Below are 17,764 nucleotides of genomic sequence, written 5' to 3'. Positions count from 1 at the left end.
AAAAAGAATAACAAATGGAATATATATATATATATGTATTTACATTAACACACAACAAAAAGTTTCATTTACTGGGAACCAGCAGTTAGCGTAATGGCTATGTCACTGGACTCCCACGTAGTTGACTGTGGTTCATGTCCCGGACCTGGTGGCTTAAAACTCACGCCAGGCACGTGTGTGTGCGTGCCCAAGATCCCGAGAGGAGAATGGAGGAGAAGGGATTGCGGTGTGACCATCCCCCCTGGGAGGTGATTTCTCGCTTTCTGTCTCTATGTCTCTGTCTGTCTGGCAAGCGCATGCACCCTATAGCGAAAATCTCTCAAAAAAAAAAAAAAAAAGTTCATTTACTCATTCATTCAACAAATATCTTTAACCACGGATTATAAATCAAACACAGTTTATATGTATATATATGCAATATATATAATTATATATATATAATAAAAGCTGGACAGAAATTTTATGTAATAACATTTTGATTTTGATAAACCTAAGTGCCATTATTTTATATAATCCTCACGATGACACTAAAAGTACATTTTATTTATTATTTTGACTTTACCAGTGTAGAAACATATACATTAACTTGCTTAAAGTTGCAGAGACAGTAAGGACCTGAGCTAACTTTAGCACCTAACCTACTAGTAGGGGGGTTCGGTTAATGTGTGATTGAATGTATGCACAACCCATGCTCTGTTACACCACGTTGCCTTCTGATACATTTGGTAATGTTAATGTATTCATATTTTAAAAGATCAGAAGGGAAACTGGAGGGATTACATTTAATTTAATAAATGTATCTATTAAATTCCACTTTTGGTTATTTAAGGTCAGTTTTAGAAAAAAATTTATACTAACCAGAAATACTTAAGAAATACTACCACATATACCTACACTTGCAAATAATTTTATTCCGTCTTTTATTATGCAGTGTAGTCTATTTGCTATAGTAATCACAATAAAATTAAGAAAAAATGAATAGAAATATAATCATGGGGCCAGTAAGTGGCATAGTGATAAAGGTACTAGACTCCCACATGGCCAATCACAACTGGAGTCCAGACCTGGTAATTTCCTTTCTCACTTTCCTTCTCTCTCTCTTTCTCACTCTCGGTCTCACTCTCTGTGTGTCTTTCTCTAGTGAACACACATGCCTTGTAGCAAAATTTAAAATAATAACAACAATAATAAGATAAATAAATAGTTTTTTGAGAGGTTTTTGCTACAGGGCGTGTGCACTTACCAGAGAGAGACAGAGTGAGAAATCACACCCCCTCCAGCGGGGATGGCCATGCCACAATCCTTTCTCCTCCATTTTCCTCTCAGGATCTTGGGAACGCACGCAAACATGCCTGGCATGAGGGTTTTTTTTTTTTTGAGAGGTTTTTGCTATAGGGCACGTGCGCTCGCCAGACAGAGAGAGAGAGATAGAAAGCGAGAAATCACCCCCCCAGGGGGGATGGTCACGCCGCAATCCCTTCTCCTCCATTCTCCTCTCGGGATCTTGGGCACGCACGCACACATGCCCGGCGTGAGTTTAAGCCACCGGGTCCAAACTCGACTACGTGGGAGTCCAACGACATAGCCATTACATTAACTGCTGGTCCCATGCCTGGCGTGAGTTTAAGCCACCGGGTCCAGGACTCGAACTGCAGTCGACTACATGGGAGTCCAGCAACATAACCATTAGGCCAACTGCTGGTCCCAAGTTAAATAAATACTTTTTTAAAAAGAAATATATATCTCTTAGAAATTTTTCTTTAATAAAATAATTTAAAACCAGTATATAGACTTCTTTTAACTAGGTCTTCTTTCTTAATCATATACTCATACTAGGACCATTTTAGAAAATAAAGTTCAGAGATACTGAATAATTGAAAAAGATAAAGGAGATCTTTTAAATGCAATATACTCCCTTTTTTAAAAAGACCTGTCAGTTATTGCTCTATTTTATTTTAGTCAGAGGTCATGTGTGCTTACCAGATGGAGAAACAGAGAGAGAGAGAGAGAGAGAGAGAGAAAAGACCCCTGAAAGGAACATGGTTATGCTGTGATCCCTTCTGCAAATCCTACAATGCACTTTTTTTTTCTTTTGAGAGGTTTTTCGCTAAAGGGCACATGCACTCGCCAGACAGACAGAGAGAGACATAGAGACAGAAAGCGAGAAATCACCCCCAGGGGGGATGGTCACACCGCAATCCCTTCTCCTCCATTCTCCTCTCGGGATCTTGGGCACGCACGCACACGTGCCCGGCATGAGTTTTAAGCCACTGGGTGCGGGACATGAACCGCGGGCGGCTATGTGGGAGTCCAGCAACATAGCCATTATGCTAACTAACTGCTCGTTCCAATACAATGCACTTTTTAAAAAACGATTTATTTATTTAATTTTATTTATTCATTTATTTTCATTTGACCAGAGAGACAGACAGAGAGAAGGAAAGTGAGAAATCAAGCCACCAAGTCTGAGACTCAAACTATGGTTGTCCATGTGGGAGTGTTCAGCGCCTTAACCACCACACCGCCTGCTACAAGCTTTTGCTATAGGGCACGTGCGCATGCCAGAAAGACAGAGAGAGACAGAGAGAAACAATGCAAGAGAAATCACCCCCCCGGGGCGCTGGCCACCCCGCAATCTCTTCTCCTCCGTTCTCCTCTCGGGATCTTGGGCACACACGTGTCCAGCATGACTTTAAGCCACCAGGTCCTGGACTCAAACCGCAGTTGACTACATGGAAGTTCAACGACAAAGCCACATGGCTGACTTCAAGGTTTGAGTCCCAGACCCTCTGGCTTGAAGAATACACCAAGAGCATGTGCAGATGTGCCCAAAAATCCTGAAAGGAGAATGGAGATGAAGGAAGTTAGGTGTGGCTATCCCCTGGGGTGTGTGTGTGGGGGCGAGTGACTTCTCACTTTGCCTCTCTCTCTGTCTCTTTCTACTGAGCATAAGAGCAAGCATCAGAGCTTACGAGCCCTACAAGCCCTACAGCAAAAACCAAAGAAAAGAAAAAAAACCCACTTGGAGGCTGAGCCTCTGCCAAGCTTCCCTAATAGACAATGTTTCAATTTTGTGGTCACAACTTATTGCTGAGGTAAGCTAGTAACATCCTGTGTAACTCCATTAGGAAAGAACTGAAAGTATGTACTTCCTCTGGGCTTTGCCTCTTGTGCCTCTTCCCTTTGCTTATTTTGCTTGGCATCCTGTCATATAATAAATCAGCTATAAATACAACTTTATGCTGAGTCCTACAGTCCTCGAAGCAAATCACTGAACATGCATGCAGTGAGGCTTCCCCAACACACATGCTAGGAGATACTGAATAAAATGTATACATACCATCTTACCAAGCAATGGGCTCTTGGAGGAAAGTCATTATTCATGCACAGCAAATCTTGCATAGATTGTGGAATGACATCTACAAAAATATTTGATAATGAAAAAGTTACTATGTTTCATTATTAGGCAGGGGATTATAACATGCTTTGAGGAAACATGTATTAGCCCATGTAGTTTTGCTACTACATTAAGATTTATATCTGAAGTTAGCTCTAAGATTTGGGAAAAGGGAGATCTTTCTCTTTCCTGCTAATAAAGCCAGCCTAAAAAGTAAAAAAAAAAAAGACATAGTATTCCTATGTTTTATAATATATACCTTTTTGCTTCTAAGTTATGGCTCAAAAAATTCCTCTCCTTTATTAGAGAGTTTTATTTTATTTGTTCTTCTTGGTCTACTCTTTGTCTTTACCTTTCTTCAAAATTCTACCCAAAGTCTATCACTTCCATATCATCTTTCAGAGGTAGACTTTTCTGACCTCCTATCCACCGTAAATTCTTAAACATTCTGGTAAAATTTCTACCCACCTTCCTACTTCTAATTAATGTATTTTTTTTAAAACTCACATTATCTTGGGGCCAACAGGTGGTGTCGTGGTACTGGACTCCTATATGGCTAACTGCAGTTCAAGTCCCAAACCTGGTGGCTTGCTTTCTCACTTTCTCTCATTCTCTCTCTTTGGTGAGCATATATGCCCTATAACACACTTAAAAATCATGATAATAAGGACCAGCAGATGGCATAATGGTTATGTTCCTGGACTCCCATGTAGTTGACTGCGATTTGAATCCCAGACCCAGAGGTTTGAAACACACTGGGAGTGTGTGCATGTGTACCCAAGGTCTCGAAAGGAGAATAGAGGAGACGTGATTGTGGTGTGGACATCCCCCTGGTGGATGACTTCTTGCTTTCTGTTTTTCTGTCTCTGTCTCTAGCAAGCACATGTGCCCTATAGCAAAAATCTTTCTTTAAAAAAAGGGGAAAAAAAGATGATAATAATAATAAATAAAATAATTTTAAATAGTTAAAAATTAGCCCACATTATTTTTAACACTTGAATTGTGATCCATAAGACAATGACATCAATGCTCATTACACTTGTAAGTATATAATTAAAAGCATGTGTTCATAAAAATATTCCCTTTTGTTGTATAGCTATAATTGCTTAGTAAATTTATATTTTGCTAATTTGCTAAAAGAATAAACAGTAGAACACTAATGACTTGATATTTTATATAACCAAAAGCAATAAGCAATTCCAACAAAGTAAAAGATCAGTGTTCAAATCTTCTGACCTTTGATAATATAGTTTTAAATATACATCTCTAGGGGTCAGCAGGTGGCATGGTGGTTAAGGCACTGGACTCCTACATGGCTGACTACAGTTAGAGATCCGGACCTGGTGGCTTGATTTCTCACCTCACCCTAACCCCATCTCTCTCTGGTGAGCACACATGCCCTATAGCAAATTTTAAAAAATAATAATAATGATGATAAATAAAATTAAATAATTTGAAAGTTTTTGGGTTTTTTTTGAGAGGATTTTGCTATAGGGCGCGTGCGCTCACCAGAAAGACAGAGAGAGATAGAAAGTGAGAAGTCACCCCCCCACCGGGGGATGGCCACGCCACAATCCCTTCTCCTCCATTCTCCTCTCGGGATCTTGGGCACGCACACACACGTGCCTGGAGTGAGTTTAAGCCACTGGGTCTGGGACCTGAACTGCGGTCGACTACATGGGAGTTCAGTGACATAGCCATTACGCTAACTGCTGGTCCCAATAATTTGAAAGTTTTAAAAAATAAATGTACATCTCTAAACTAACCGAGCTGATGGTTTGCTTGTAACTTCCACAATTAGTTACAGCTTCAATCACAACCAAATTAGGGGACCAGCAGGTGGTGTGGTGGTTAAAGTGCTGGATACCCCCACATGGCTAACCATGGTTTAAGTCTTGGACCTGGTGGCTTGCTTTCTTGCTTTCTCTCTCTCTATGTGTCTCTCTCTGGAAAAACTAAAATAAATGAATTTAAATTTTTTTTTAATTTAAAATAAATTACAACAAATTAGAATAAACTGCACAGCATAAACATACATGCAGCAATGCCCTATCTTAAATTCATTCATTTTCTTTTACCATCATACCCTCCAAGTGTTCATCTCAGAAATACTGATCCTTAGTCTCTTATATATAATAGCTTTTCCTCAAATTAATAGCATTCAACATTTCTCTATCTTGAACAATTTATTTCAATTTATTGGCCCTGGAAGTCTCCAGGCTATTATCATACCTCCCACTAACTGCACACATTTTCCTTTTCCCCTTCTAAAATACACATTTTCATATTCTGGTTTAATATTTTATTTTGCTGTAACGTTATCTTACATATGTGTATATACAGTCAACAGTATCTGTCCCAGTTAATTAATTCTAATGCAGATGTTTACTAATTGTTCTATAAGTAAAATATATATAATAGAAAAGGGAATATGGCACAGATATATCATGCCTTCACTTACAAATGATAATCTGCTTTAGCTAGAAAACTTTAACACACATTCTCCCTATTTGCTGAGTGAATTAAGAAAGGTGTTTGAGGGGCCAGCAGTTGGCGTAATGGCTATGTCACTGGACTCCCATGTAGTCGACCGCGGTTCGAGTCCCGGACCCAGTGGCTTAAACTCACGCCGGGCACGTGTGCGTGCGTGCCCAAGATCCCGAGAAGAGAGTGGAGGAGAATGGAGCCCGAAGGGATTGCAGCGTGGCCATCCCCCCTGGGGGGTGATTTCTCGCTTTCTCTCTCTGTCTGGCGAGCGCACGCACCCTATAGCAAAAACCTCTCCAAAAAAAGAAAAAAGAAAAGAAAGGTGTTTGATGGCTCTGAAATTCATGTTTATTCAGTATCTTGGTCATTTACCACTTATATATGAGTATATCTCAAGACAAAAAATTTCGAAAGACAACCTGTTAACAATTACAAGATTCCTTAACCGAGTACCTACCATGGATCAAGTACCAAGGTAGTTGCTTATATACATTATCCCATTATATTGCACATTAACCCTAAAGGTAGTATTATTTCATTTTAAATGACATAACTCAAGCTTTAAAAGATCAACTAACTAGCAAGAAGAAAAAATAGAATTTTTACCAACTTGGTCTGATCCTAAAATTTGGAATATATCTAACAATATTACACTGTCTATAGACAAATTTTCCTTTACTTATAATCCTTTTAAGCCCATCTTACTTGCTTAATTCTCCAATAACACCTTCTCTGACCCTTCCTAATTTAAAGTGATCTTTACTACTCCAAATTCTAAGAGAACTTTATCTGTACTTGGGAATGCTGCTATTACTGTTATTTATCAATCTTTACTCCTTATTGAAATGTAAGTTTCACTTAAGTTTGAGTTCAGCAGAGTAGGACTTAGCAGAGTACCTAGCACGTTAGGTACTCAATAAATATGTGCTGTTTTAATTCATTTGAAAACTAATGGCACTGTAATTCATCCTCTGCTTCAGATACAGTACTACTTCATATTTTTCTTCAAATGTGGTAAAAGAACTTTGCATATGTAAAATATTTCCAAAAGATAGTACTGAATTAAAAACTCTCAATTCATAATTCAAAATTACAACCATGCTTAAAAGTCACAAGTTAAAAATACATACTAATCAGGCCGGTCAGTAGCGTCATGATTAAGATAGCTGGAGCCCACATGGGCAGTAGCATGGTTCAACTCCCAGATTCAGCAGTTTGGAAAACATGCCAGGCACATACACATGTGTGCCCAAATCCCAAGAGGAGAAGGGACTGTGGTGTGGCATCCTCTCAGGGATGCTTTCTGACTCCTGACTCTCCCATCCTGTCTCTCTGCAATGAGTTCACATGCCCTATAACAAATTACAAAAAGAAAAAAAAAAAGTAATAAAAACTTACCTTCTAATAATTCATCCCTTCCTTCTTTATCAGTGGACTCTTGTACAAGATAATGATGAGTGATTGTGAACTTGAAGTCAGCAAAGAAAATTTCATCTGATTTCTCTTCCCATGTGCCAGAAGTAAATATGCCCTGCATGTAACAATAAAATGGAAAAACATCCACCTTAAAATATTATTTACCACTTTATTAATCATAGGGCTTTTTTCACCTTTTCTCTAAAACTTTCATCATATAACTATCCTCCACATAACAACAACAAAAAAAAATGTAAGAAGTAAAACCAACAGGATATTACTTTATAAATTATTCATCACAGTGCTCCTTTAAAAAGGCCAGCAGGTGGTATGGTGGTTAGGGTGCTTGGTCCCCACATAGCTGACCCTGGTTTGAGACCCAGACCTGGTGACTTGAAAATCATTGAAAATCATATCAAATGAATGAATGAATGAATAATAATGTGTTTTAAAAAAAGAGAAAAGAATGAAAAATTCCTCGGGGCTAGACAGTGGTACAGCAATAGAATGTAATTCTCTGTGAGGCAATCCCACACAGAAAGGTTCCTAGTTCAAAGTCAAAAACCTTTGTGAGTACCCCCAGCAAGCCCCTAAGAATCATCCAGTGCTGGTTGAAGTAAGAGGACAAATTAAGGCATTCAAATCCTGCTGGATTTTCTTTCTTTCTCTCTCTTTGAAGAAATAAACAAACTTTTTAAAAATGTAGAAAGTTCCCCTATAATATTAACTATCAACTGACTTACAAAAATTATAATTACCTGGGACCAGCAGATGGAGTAATGGTTATGTTGCTGGGTTCCCAAGTAGTCAACTGCAGTCTGAGTCCAGCACCTAGAGGCTTAAACCTCACACTGGGTAAGTGCCCAAGATCCCAAGTGGAGAATGGAGGAGAAGGGACTGTAGCATGGCCATTGACCCTGGTGGGGGGATTTCTCGCTTTCTGTCTCTGTCTCCAGCAAGCACAAGCATCCTATAGCAAAAATCTCTCTTAAAAAAAAAATTATAATTCTCTGCAACATGTCTCCATATAAAACCATCAATACACAGTAATGCCTCTTCACATGCAAATATCCACCTACATATAGCAGAATCATGACTAGTTCCTTTTAATCAAATATGATTATATTTTATAAATTTTTTAAATCAGGAAAAAATACCTGACTATAGTAAGTTCTTTCACTTAGTATAAAAATCTCAAATCTGGTAACATCACTATATATGATAGCACATAGCATTATCCGATGCTTTCGTTGAAATTATTTCATAAAGAAGCAGTTTGGGGGACCAGCAGGTGGGGTGGTGATTAAGGGCGCTGAACTTCAACATGGCTGATCATGGTTAAAGTCCAGAACTTGGCGGCTTGTTTTCTCACTTTCCCTCTCTTTCTCTCTCTCACTCTGTCTCTATGGACAAATTAAAATAAGTAAATAAGTAAAGTTAAATAAAAATGGTATTAAAAAAAAAAAGCAGTCTGGGAACCAGCAGGTGGCAGGCATGGTGGTTAAGGCACTGGATTCCCACATGGCTGACTGCAGTCTGAGTTCTGGACCCAGCTTGAAAACCACACCAGACATGTGTGTGTACATGCCCAAAAGGCAGAGAGGAGAATGGGGAAGAGATTATGGGATAGTCACCTTTCCCCCCAAGGGTGATTTCTCACTTTCCCTCTGTCTCTCTCTCTCTCTTTTAATCTCTCCAGCAAGTGCATACATCCTATAGCAAAAACCAAAAAAAAGCAGTTTGTAGAATCAATTTAAGTGACATGACACGTGGCACTTACTTGCTTAACAGGTTTCTGTAGGATTATTTACTAAACTTTGGCATTCAAATCTTTTCATTTGAGGATCAACTTCTTGAGTGAAAAACATCTTTTAATTAAAAGTTCCAAAGAACCCCTTACTTATACAATATAACCATAAAAAAATTTTTTTTTCCATTAGGCATTTAATCTCCCATAGGTGTTCTTTCCACAGAAGAGGTAAATAGTCATTATGGTATAGCACCACTATGAGGTAGGAAATACTAAACAATCAGCTTGCCAAGCACAGATAATCCCAAACTAATTGAAAAATGTATAAGCAATGATTCTGTGAGTTAGTATTTTTGAAATGTTTTCATAGCTGTCTCTAATATAACAGCTAAGTGTTTACAATTGTGAATTAAGTTGAATCATATTAGGCCAGCAGGTGATGTGGTGGTTAACATGCTGGACACTTCCACATGGCTGAAAATGGTTCCCAGACCTGGTGGCTTGCTTTTCCTTTCCCTCTCTCACTCTGTGTGCCTCTCTCTAGTCAAATTAAAATAAATGAATAAATAAATAAATCATATTTTAAATGTCTAAGGGAATATTATCTAATTTATCGAATATCAACCTTTTTATTAGAGAATCACCATTGTATAATACGTATCAAAACTCACAACTTTTATATTTGAACTCTCTTTAATATAAAAGTAACTTGTGTTAAATTAAGTCATCTGTCACCCACACCAAAAGTTTCAAGCTGTAATAAAATAATATAATATACATAAGAGCATTGTTGGCTAGGAGGAACATCCAATACAAAGCTAAGGCTAAAACTGTGAAAGATGGAAAAGTCCAGAAAATGAGAGATTAAATCTGTTTTTAAAGTTTACAGTAAAACTGAAATATTCTTTTTAAGTAAACATAGACATTGTCTGACTTTAATCCTTGATTCCGGGGGCTACTGTCAACCTTTTTTCAATAAAGAAAAGGCACTCATCTTATGTCTACAAAATAGACTTTTCAAGATAATTTAACTCAATTGAAAAATGACAAACATTCCTCCTTCAATTCTATTATGATAAAGTCACAGGACACCAAATTCTAGTATATTTACTATGAGAGCCAGAAGTGACAACTCTATAGTTATCAAAATTAATCTAGTAGTTTATCAAAAAAGAAAAACATATAGATTAGAAAGAAATAGGGACCAGCAGATGGCGTAATAGTTATGTTGTTGGACTCCCACATGGCCGACAGCAGTTCGAGTCCCAGACCTGGAGGCTTAAAACTCATGCCAGGTATGTGTGTGCATGCCCAAGGTCTTGAGAGGATGATGGAGTAGAAAGAGTTGTGGTATGGCCATCCCCCATGGGGGGCTGATGTCTCATTTTCTATCTCTATGGAGAGCACATACACCCTATAGCAAAAAAAAAACAAAACAAACAAACAAAAAAAAAACCCTCTAAAAAAGAAAAACAAAAGAACAGTCTATATTCACTGATTATATAATATATACAGAATACCACAACGAATCTATACCCTATAAAAACTGATGAGTTTACAAAGTTGTGAAATGCAAAGCTAATATAAAAAAATCATCTATATTTTTATATACTAGCAACAAATACTTTAAAATGAAATAAAAAAATACCATTCTTACTAACATCAAAAGAAAGTTGGGGCCAGCAGGTGGCATGGTGGGTGAGACACTGGACTCCCACATGGCCAACCATGGTGCAAGTCCCATACCTGGCAGTTTGCTTTCTCACTTTCCTTCTCACTCTGGTCAAATTGAAAATAATAAAAAATAAGTAATTATTTTTTTAAAATGAAAGTCAAGTGTCTAGGAATAAACTTAAGAAAGAATTCTACCTAAAACACTCCAATATACTACAGAGACATATTAAAGACCTAACACACATCCATCAAGTACATGGACTGAAAGATGCAACGCTGTTAAGATGTCAATTCTCCCCAAATTTATCTATAAATTCAACATGATCCTAATCAAAATCCCAGCAGGCATTTTGTAGAAATTGACAAGTTGTTTCTAAACTAATACTGAAATCCAAAGGACCTAGACTAGCTAAAATAATTTTGAACAAGAGTACTACAGGTTGAGCATCCCTAATCTAAATGTCTGAAATCCAAAATGCTCCAAAACTTGCAACATATTTTTTAAGATTTCTGGGGGGGGACCTGTAGTTGGCATAATGGCTATGTTGTTGGACTCCTATATAGTCGACCGTGGTTCGAGTCCTGGACCCAGTGGCTTAAACTCACACCGGGCACAAGTGTATGCGTGCCCAGGATCCTGAGAGGAGAATGGAGGAGAAGGGACTGCAGCGTGGCCATTCCCCCTGGAGGGTGATTTCTCGCTTTCTCTCTGTCTCTGTCTTTCTGGAGAGCGCACGTGCCCTATAGCAAACACCTCTCCAAAAAAAAAAAAGTTTTTTTTTTCCCCCATGAAAACAAGAAACTGGGACAAGAGTGAGCAACAGAAAGACAAGCACCCTCAATAGGGTCTCACTCTGCTATAACCCCAAGCATTCCCAGCCAGGGAGCCCATGCCTTTAATGTACAGGCCAACCAGGAAAACCAAATCATGATCTTCTATATGGACCCAGCATTGCGTGAGCAGCACATCACCACTGCACTACAGAGCAGGCTCTAAAATATGAAACTTTTTGAGTGTCAACATGATGTCAAAAGTGGAAAATTCCACATCAGACCTTATGTGATAAGTTGCAATAAAATGCTGAGATACAAAAATGTTGTACTGTATAAGATTACCTTCAGGCTATGTGTATGAAGTAAAACATAAATGAATTCTGTGTTTAGACTTGGGTCACACCCAAAATATCTCTTTATGTATATACAAATATTCTAAAATTTGAAAAATTCAAAATCTAAAACACTTCTAGTCCCAAACATTCAGATAAAGAACCAATTTGTACCTGATTTAAGACTTTGTTACAGTAACAAAGAATGGCATATTGGCATAAAGACAAATAGATCGATCAAACATAATAGAGTCCAAAAATATATTCACTTATACTTCATTTAATAGAGGTACCACTGGAATACAGTGAAGAAAAAGAAAATCTTTTAAACAAGTATTCCTGGAATAGATATTCAAGTGCAAGAAAACATAGAGTATCTCAAGGTCTTGAGAACACCTTGATCCTTTGACAAGACAGAAAAAGCACTAATAATGAAATTACAAGTTGAAAAAAATGAACTTAATCAAATAACATTCATGGGGCTAGATGGTAACACAGCAGCAACGAAATACTCTGCAAGGCTGACCCAGTTGTACAGGTTGGGCATTCACAGCTCAAGACCTCCTTGAACATACGGTGCAAGCAATCCCATGATCCAGGGCTGGCTCAAGAGAGGGTGGATCATGGTGTGAAAGATCCTGTTAAGGGTGCCTGTTTCTCTGTGTCGCTCTCTGTCTCTCTCACTCAAGAAATAAAGAAATAAAAGCTTAAAAAAGTAAAACTCGTGGGGCCAGTGGTTAAGGGCACTAAACTCCCACATGGCTGATTGCAGTTTGAGTCCCAGACCTGGCGGCTTACCTCCTCTCCTCTCCTTCTCCCTCTCTCCCTCCCTCCCTCCCTCCAACCCTCTCAGTTACTCTCTCTATTCCTCTCTGGTCAAATTAAAATAAATAAATAAAAAGTTAAAGCATTCTTATGATCAATAAACACAGTAATTTTGATGAATTACTAGATGACTACTCAGTATCAGTAGTCATTAGTGAAATGCAAATTAAAACCACAATGAAATAACTTCACAAACCTAACAGAATGACTGAAAATTAAAATCTGGCAATGCCAAGTGTTAGAGAGAATGTAGAACAAATTGAAATCCCACACATTGCTAAATGTATACATAAAGTAATAGAACCACTTCAGAAAATAGTTTGGTAGTTTCTAATATAATTGAACAGATAACAATGCTAGACCTAGCAATTCTCCTCCTAAGAATATACCCCCCAAATCAAGGCTTATGTTCTAAATATTGTTCAAAGAAAGTTTATTAATACTAGTCCAGGGCCAGTAGATAGTGTGGTGGTTAAGGTGGCTTGATCCTGGGACCAGCAGTTAGTGTAATGGCTATGTCTTTGGACTCCCACGTAGTCGACCGCGGTTCGAGTCCCGGACCCAGTGGCTTAAACTCACGCCAGGTGCGTGTGCGTGTGTGCCCAAGATCCTGAGAGGAGAATGGAGAAGGGATTGCGGTGTGGCCATCCCCCCTGGGGGGTGATTTCTCGCTTTCTGTCTATCTCTCTCTGTCTGTCTGGTGAGCGCACATGCCCTATAGCAATAAAACCTCTACAAAAAAAAAAAAAAGGTGGCTTGATCCCACCTGGCCAACTGTGGGTTTCAGTCCTGACTCGGCAGCTTATGTGTGTGCATGCCCAAATTCCCAGAAAAAGAAGTGGAGAAGGGATTATGACATGGTCGTCTCCCATAGGGAGTGCTTTCTCATCTCTCTCTCTCTTTCTCTGTAATGAGCACATACCCTTCCTAGCAAATGAAAAATAATAACAGTCCATAAATGGAGACAATTTAAATACAATTTAAATACTCACCAAAAAGATAAGCACATCATAGGATAGTCACACAATAAAAGATGATTTTGTGCAACATGAATTTTTTTTTTTGAAATTTTTGCTATAGGGTGCATGTGCTTGCCAGAGAGACAGAGAAACAAAAAAATGAGAAATTACCCCCCAGGGGGGATGATCACATTGCAATCCCTCCTCTTCTCAGGATTTTGGGCATGCGCACACACATGCCCAGAATGAACTTCAAGCCACCGGGTCCAGGACTTGAACTACAGTTGACCATGTGAGAGTCCAGCAATGTAACCATTATGCCATCTGCTGGTCCCTGGATGAATTTTTAAAACATTAAGTCAGGCATAAAAGTCAGACACAAAGAGTGCTTACTGTGTGAATCCATTTATTAAAAGTTCAAGAACACGGGAACCAGCAGTTAGCGTAATGGCTATGTTGCTGGACTCCCACGTAGTCGACCGTGGTTTGCGTCCCGGACCCGGTGGCTTAAAACTCACACTGGGCATGTGTGCGTGCGTGCCCAAGATCCCGAGAGGAGAATGGAGGAGAAGGGATTGCAGCATGGCCATCCCCCCTGGGGGGTGATTTCTCGCTTTCTGTCTCTCTGTCTCTCTCTCTCTATCTGGCGAGCGCACGGGCCCTATAGCGAAAATCCCCACCCTCAAAAAAAAGTTCAAGAACAGAGAAAACTAATACAGTAAAAGAAAACAAAGCTGTAGATACCTTGGGATTGGAGAAACAAAGAATCTCTGTGGGATGAAGAAAATGTCCTAAACTTTGATTTGCAAAGTGGTAACATGAGTATATATATTTGTCAAAATAATCTGTACAGTTGAGTTCTGTACATTCTGCTGTGTGTAAATCATAAACCAAAAAAGAAAAAAAAATCAATGAAATATTCTTTTAAAAAGAGATAAGGAAATGGGGGGAAATGATAACTTCTAAGAAAAATGTGAGAGTTAAGGAGAGGAGGATACTTTTTCTGAAAAAATTAAAAATGGTAGCTATCTAAGAAAAACATGGTATTAAACATCATCATAATTAAGCACCAACAATCCTTTCTTACCTATCGTTCAACCTACTCAATAATTGTAGGTAACTACAATATATTCCAAGGCATAAATTTGGCGGGTCTAAATCTCAGCAAGATGAAGATCGCCTTTTTAGATGAAACCTTCACAATATCTGGTCTAGACTCCTTTAATTGTTTCCCATTGTTCTTCCACATGGTTCTCTTCCTAAAATACAAATTTGCTCTTATTCCTCCTCCACTTAAAATACTTTTCATAAGCTATGGCAGTGGCCTTTTGAGCTTTTTAATCATGTATACTATCAGTGAATATTCCAGTACATAATTATGAACTTTATTTTTAAATAATGTATTATTATATCAATGTATCACATACTGTATTAAGAAAAAAAACACATGACAAAAGATGTAAAAAATATAATTAGAAGTTATACTAATTACATCTACACTCCTTTCTGAGTTAGCCTGACTTCAATTGAAGTCTAAGTGTTTTGCCTCCTGATCATACCCCTTCATACGAACTCCTCCATATGTGATCTTCTCATCTATTTATAAACATATAAACATCATCATAATTAAGCACCAACAATCCTTTACATATTAAATATATGTACACCCACCAAAGAATTTAATTAATCCAATTGCATAGACCTGAAGTTCATTACAAATATTTTTAAAAAGTAAAAGCAGCACATGTAATGGCAGCACAGCAGTAACAAAATATTCTGTGATTCTGGACCCACATGTGAAGGTCCCAGGTTTGCACATGTAGGTCTCTCAACACATGGTGGGTATGTATGCACATTCCCAGGATGTGTGCTTGCAGTGACTGGAGATGAATCATGGCATGGAGAGCCTGTTGAGAAGTGCCCCTCTTTCTTCCTGTTGCTCACTCTCTTATGGAAAATATAAAAATGAATTTTTTAAAGAATTATTTCATTTTATTTATTTTTAATTTGCTACAGGGCACATGCAAAGAGACAGAAAAACAGATAGAGAAAGTGAGAAAGCAAGCTGCCAGGTCCAGACTTGAACTGTGGTTGGCCATGTGGGAGTCTAGTATCCCTAACAACTAGCCATTTACTGGTCCCTCAAAATAAAAACTGATCAGTTCCCTCATCTTAAAGATAGGAATTAATTCCTACATAGTGTTTACTAAGCCAGATAATTTCTAAGAACATAAGTATGTATGTGTATATGTATACATAAAATCTTACAACACTGATACAGCATTAACCCACTTTACAGATAAGATTACAATTTTGATACACTAATCCAAAGTTGCCATGCCAGAAAATGATAAAACTGAAATTTGACCTCCCGTAATCCTGTTCTTTCCATTGCAGGCTTGAATGTGTCTACATGCCCAAATTCCAGGAGGAGAATGAAGGAGAGAGAACTGTGGAGTGGCCATCCCCCTGGGGGGATGATTTCTGACTTTCCCTCACACTGTCTCTCTCTGGCTCTCTCCAGTGAACACATGTGCTTTTAAAAAAATAAATAAAATAAAAACTTAAGGAGTAAATGGTGGGAAAGAATTCAAGGATTGGAGCCCAGAAGTAGTTTCTGTGACTAATTTTAGATATCATTAAGATAAGGAATTCTATGCTTAAAGAATAACATTTCTACTTTGTTATTATTTTTCCTTTAGCACTTTAGAAATCTATGAAACCAAAACAATTTTTGTCAGGTCAAGTGATTACCATCTATTCAGATCTTTAAAATTTATTAATAAGGGGTCAACAGATGGTGTGGAGACTAAGGCACTGGACTCCCACATGGCTGACTGCAGTTTGAGTCCCAGACCTGGTGGCTTCCTTTCTCACTTTCACTCTCTCTCCTGGTATGTGTGTGTCTTTGTGCCCTGTATGAAATTTAACAATAACAACAATAACGATAAATTTAAAAATTCTTTTAAAGATTAATTAATAGGGGCAGCAGGTGGCGTGGTGGTTAAGGGCACTGGACTCCCACACAGCTAACTGCGGTTCCAGTCCTGGACCTGGTGGCTTGCTTTCTCACTTGCCCTTTCTCTCTCTCTCTCTGTTCCTCTCTGGTCAATTTTTAAAATAAATAAATAAATAGAAATAAAATAATTCTAAAAATTAATAAAACTGCTTTCTACTGGTTGAGATTAGCATTGTATTTGGTCATGGAAGTGAAGATGGTGGTATAGCTGATAAAAAAAAGTAAAGAAGTAGGTAATTTTTGTTTTTATATTTTTGTCATAGGGCACATTCGCTCACTGGGAATACGGAAAGGGAAAGTGAGAACTCAACCCCTCCCTCATCAGATGGCCACACTCCATCCCTTTTCCATTCTCCTCTTGGGATTTTGGACACGTATGTACACATGACCAGTTCAAGCCACCAGGTTCAGGACTTGAACCGCAGAGTTGGCCATGTGGGATCCGGTGCCTTAACCACCACCTTGTAACTCAGAAGTAGGTAATTTTAGAGCAGTCAATACTTGTGAGTTGTTAAAACTTGAAGCTCTAGTCCTCAAGGCCAGAAACCAGTAACTGGTATAAAAGAATAAATAAATAAATAGAAATAAAATAATTCTAAAAATTAATAAAACTGCTTTCTACTGGTTGAGATTAGCATTGTATTTGGTCATGGAAGTGAAGATGGTGGTATAGCTGATAAAAAAAAGTAAAGAAGTAGGTAATTTTTGTTTTTATATTTTTGTCATAGGGCACATGCGCTCACTGGAAATACAGAAAGGGAAAGTGAGAACTCAACCCCTCCCTCATCAGATGGCCACACTCCATCCCTTTTCCATTCTCCTCTTGGGATTTTGGACACGTATGTACACATGACCAGTTCAAGCCACCAGGTTCAGGACTTGAACCGCAGAGTTGGCCATGTGGGATCCGGTGCCTTAACCACCACCTTGTAACTCAGAAGTAGGTAATTTTAGAGCAGTCAATACTTGTGAGTTGTTAAAACTTGAAGCTCTAGTCCTCAAGGCCAGAAACCAGTAACTGGTATAAAAGGTTATGGAGGGGACCAGCAGTTAGCATAATGGCTATGTCGCTGAACTCCCATGTAGCCGACCGCAGTTCGAGTCCCAGACCTGGTGGCTTAAATTCACGCC

At 38.4% G+C, this 17,764-nt stretch overlaps 1 protein-coding gene across 2 annotated transcripts in view; it reads right to left on the bottom strand.

The window, feature by feature from the left end:
- The window catches only part of RAB3GAP1 (RAB3 GTPase activating protein catalytic subunit 1), a 105,139-nt gene that overhangs the window by 68,490 nt on the left and 18,885 nt on the right, over positions 1-17,764 (bottom strand). For both annotated transcript variants that reach the window (XM_006169717.3, XM_014584660.1), the window contains exons 4-5: positions 7,283-7,415; positions 3,341-3,419 (exon numbers count right to left, since the gene is read on the bottom strand). In XM_006169717.3, coding sequence (XP_006169779.1) covers positions 3,341-3,419; positions 7,283-7,415 — 212 coding nt within the window. The remainder of the gene's footprint in view (positions 1-3,340; positions 3,420-7,282; positions 7,416-17,764) is intronic.

Source organism: Tupaia chinensis, unplaced genomic scaffold, assembly GCF_000334495.1.
Source record: "Tupaia chinensis unplaced genomic scaffold, TupChi_1.0 Scaffold147433_1, whole genome shotgun sequence".
Classification (NCBI taxonomy): Eukaryota; Metazoa; Chordata; class Mammalia; order Scandentia; family Tupaiidae; genus Tupaia; species Tupaia belangeri.
The sequence above is the reverse complement of the archived record's forward strand: the minus strand, read 5'-3'. Positions and strand labels throughout refer to the sequence as shown.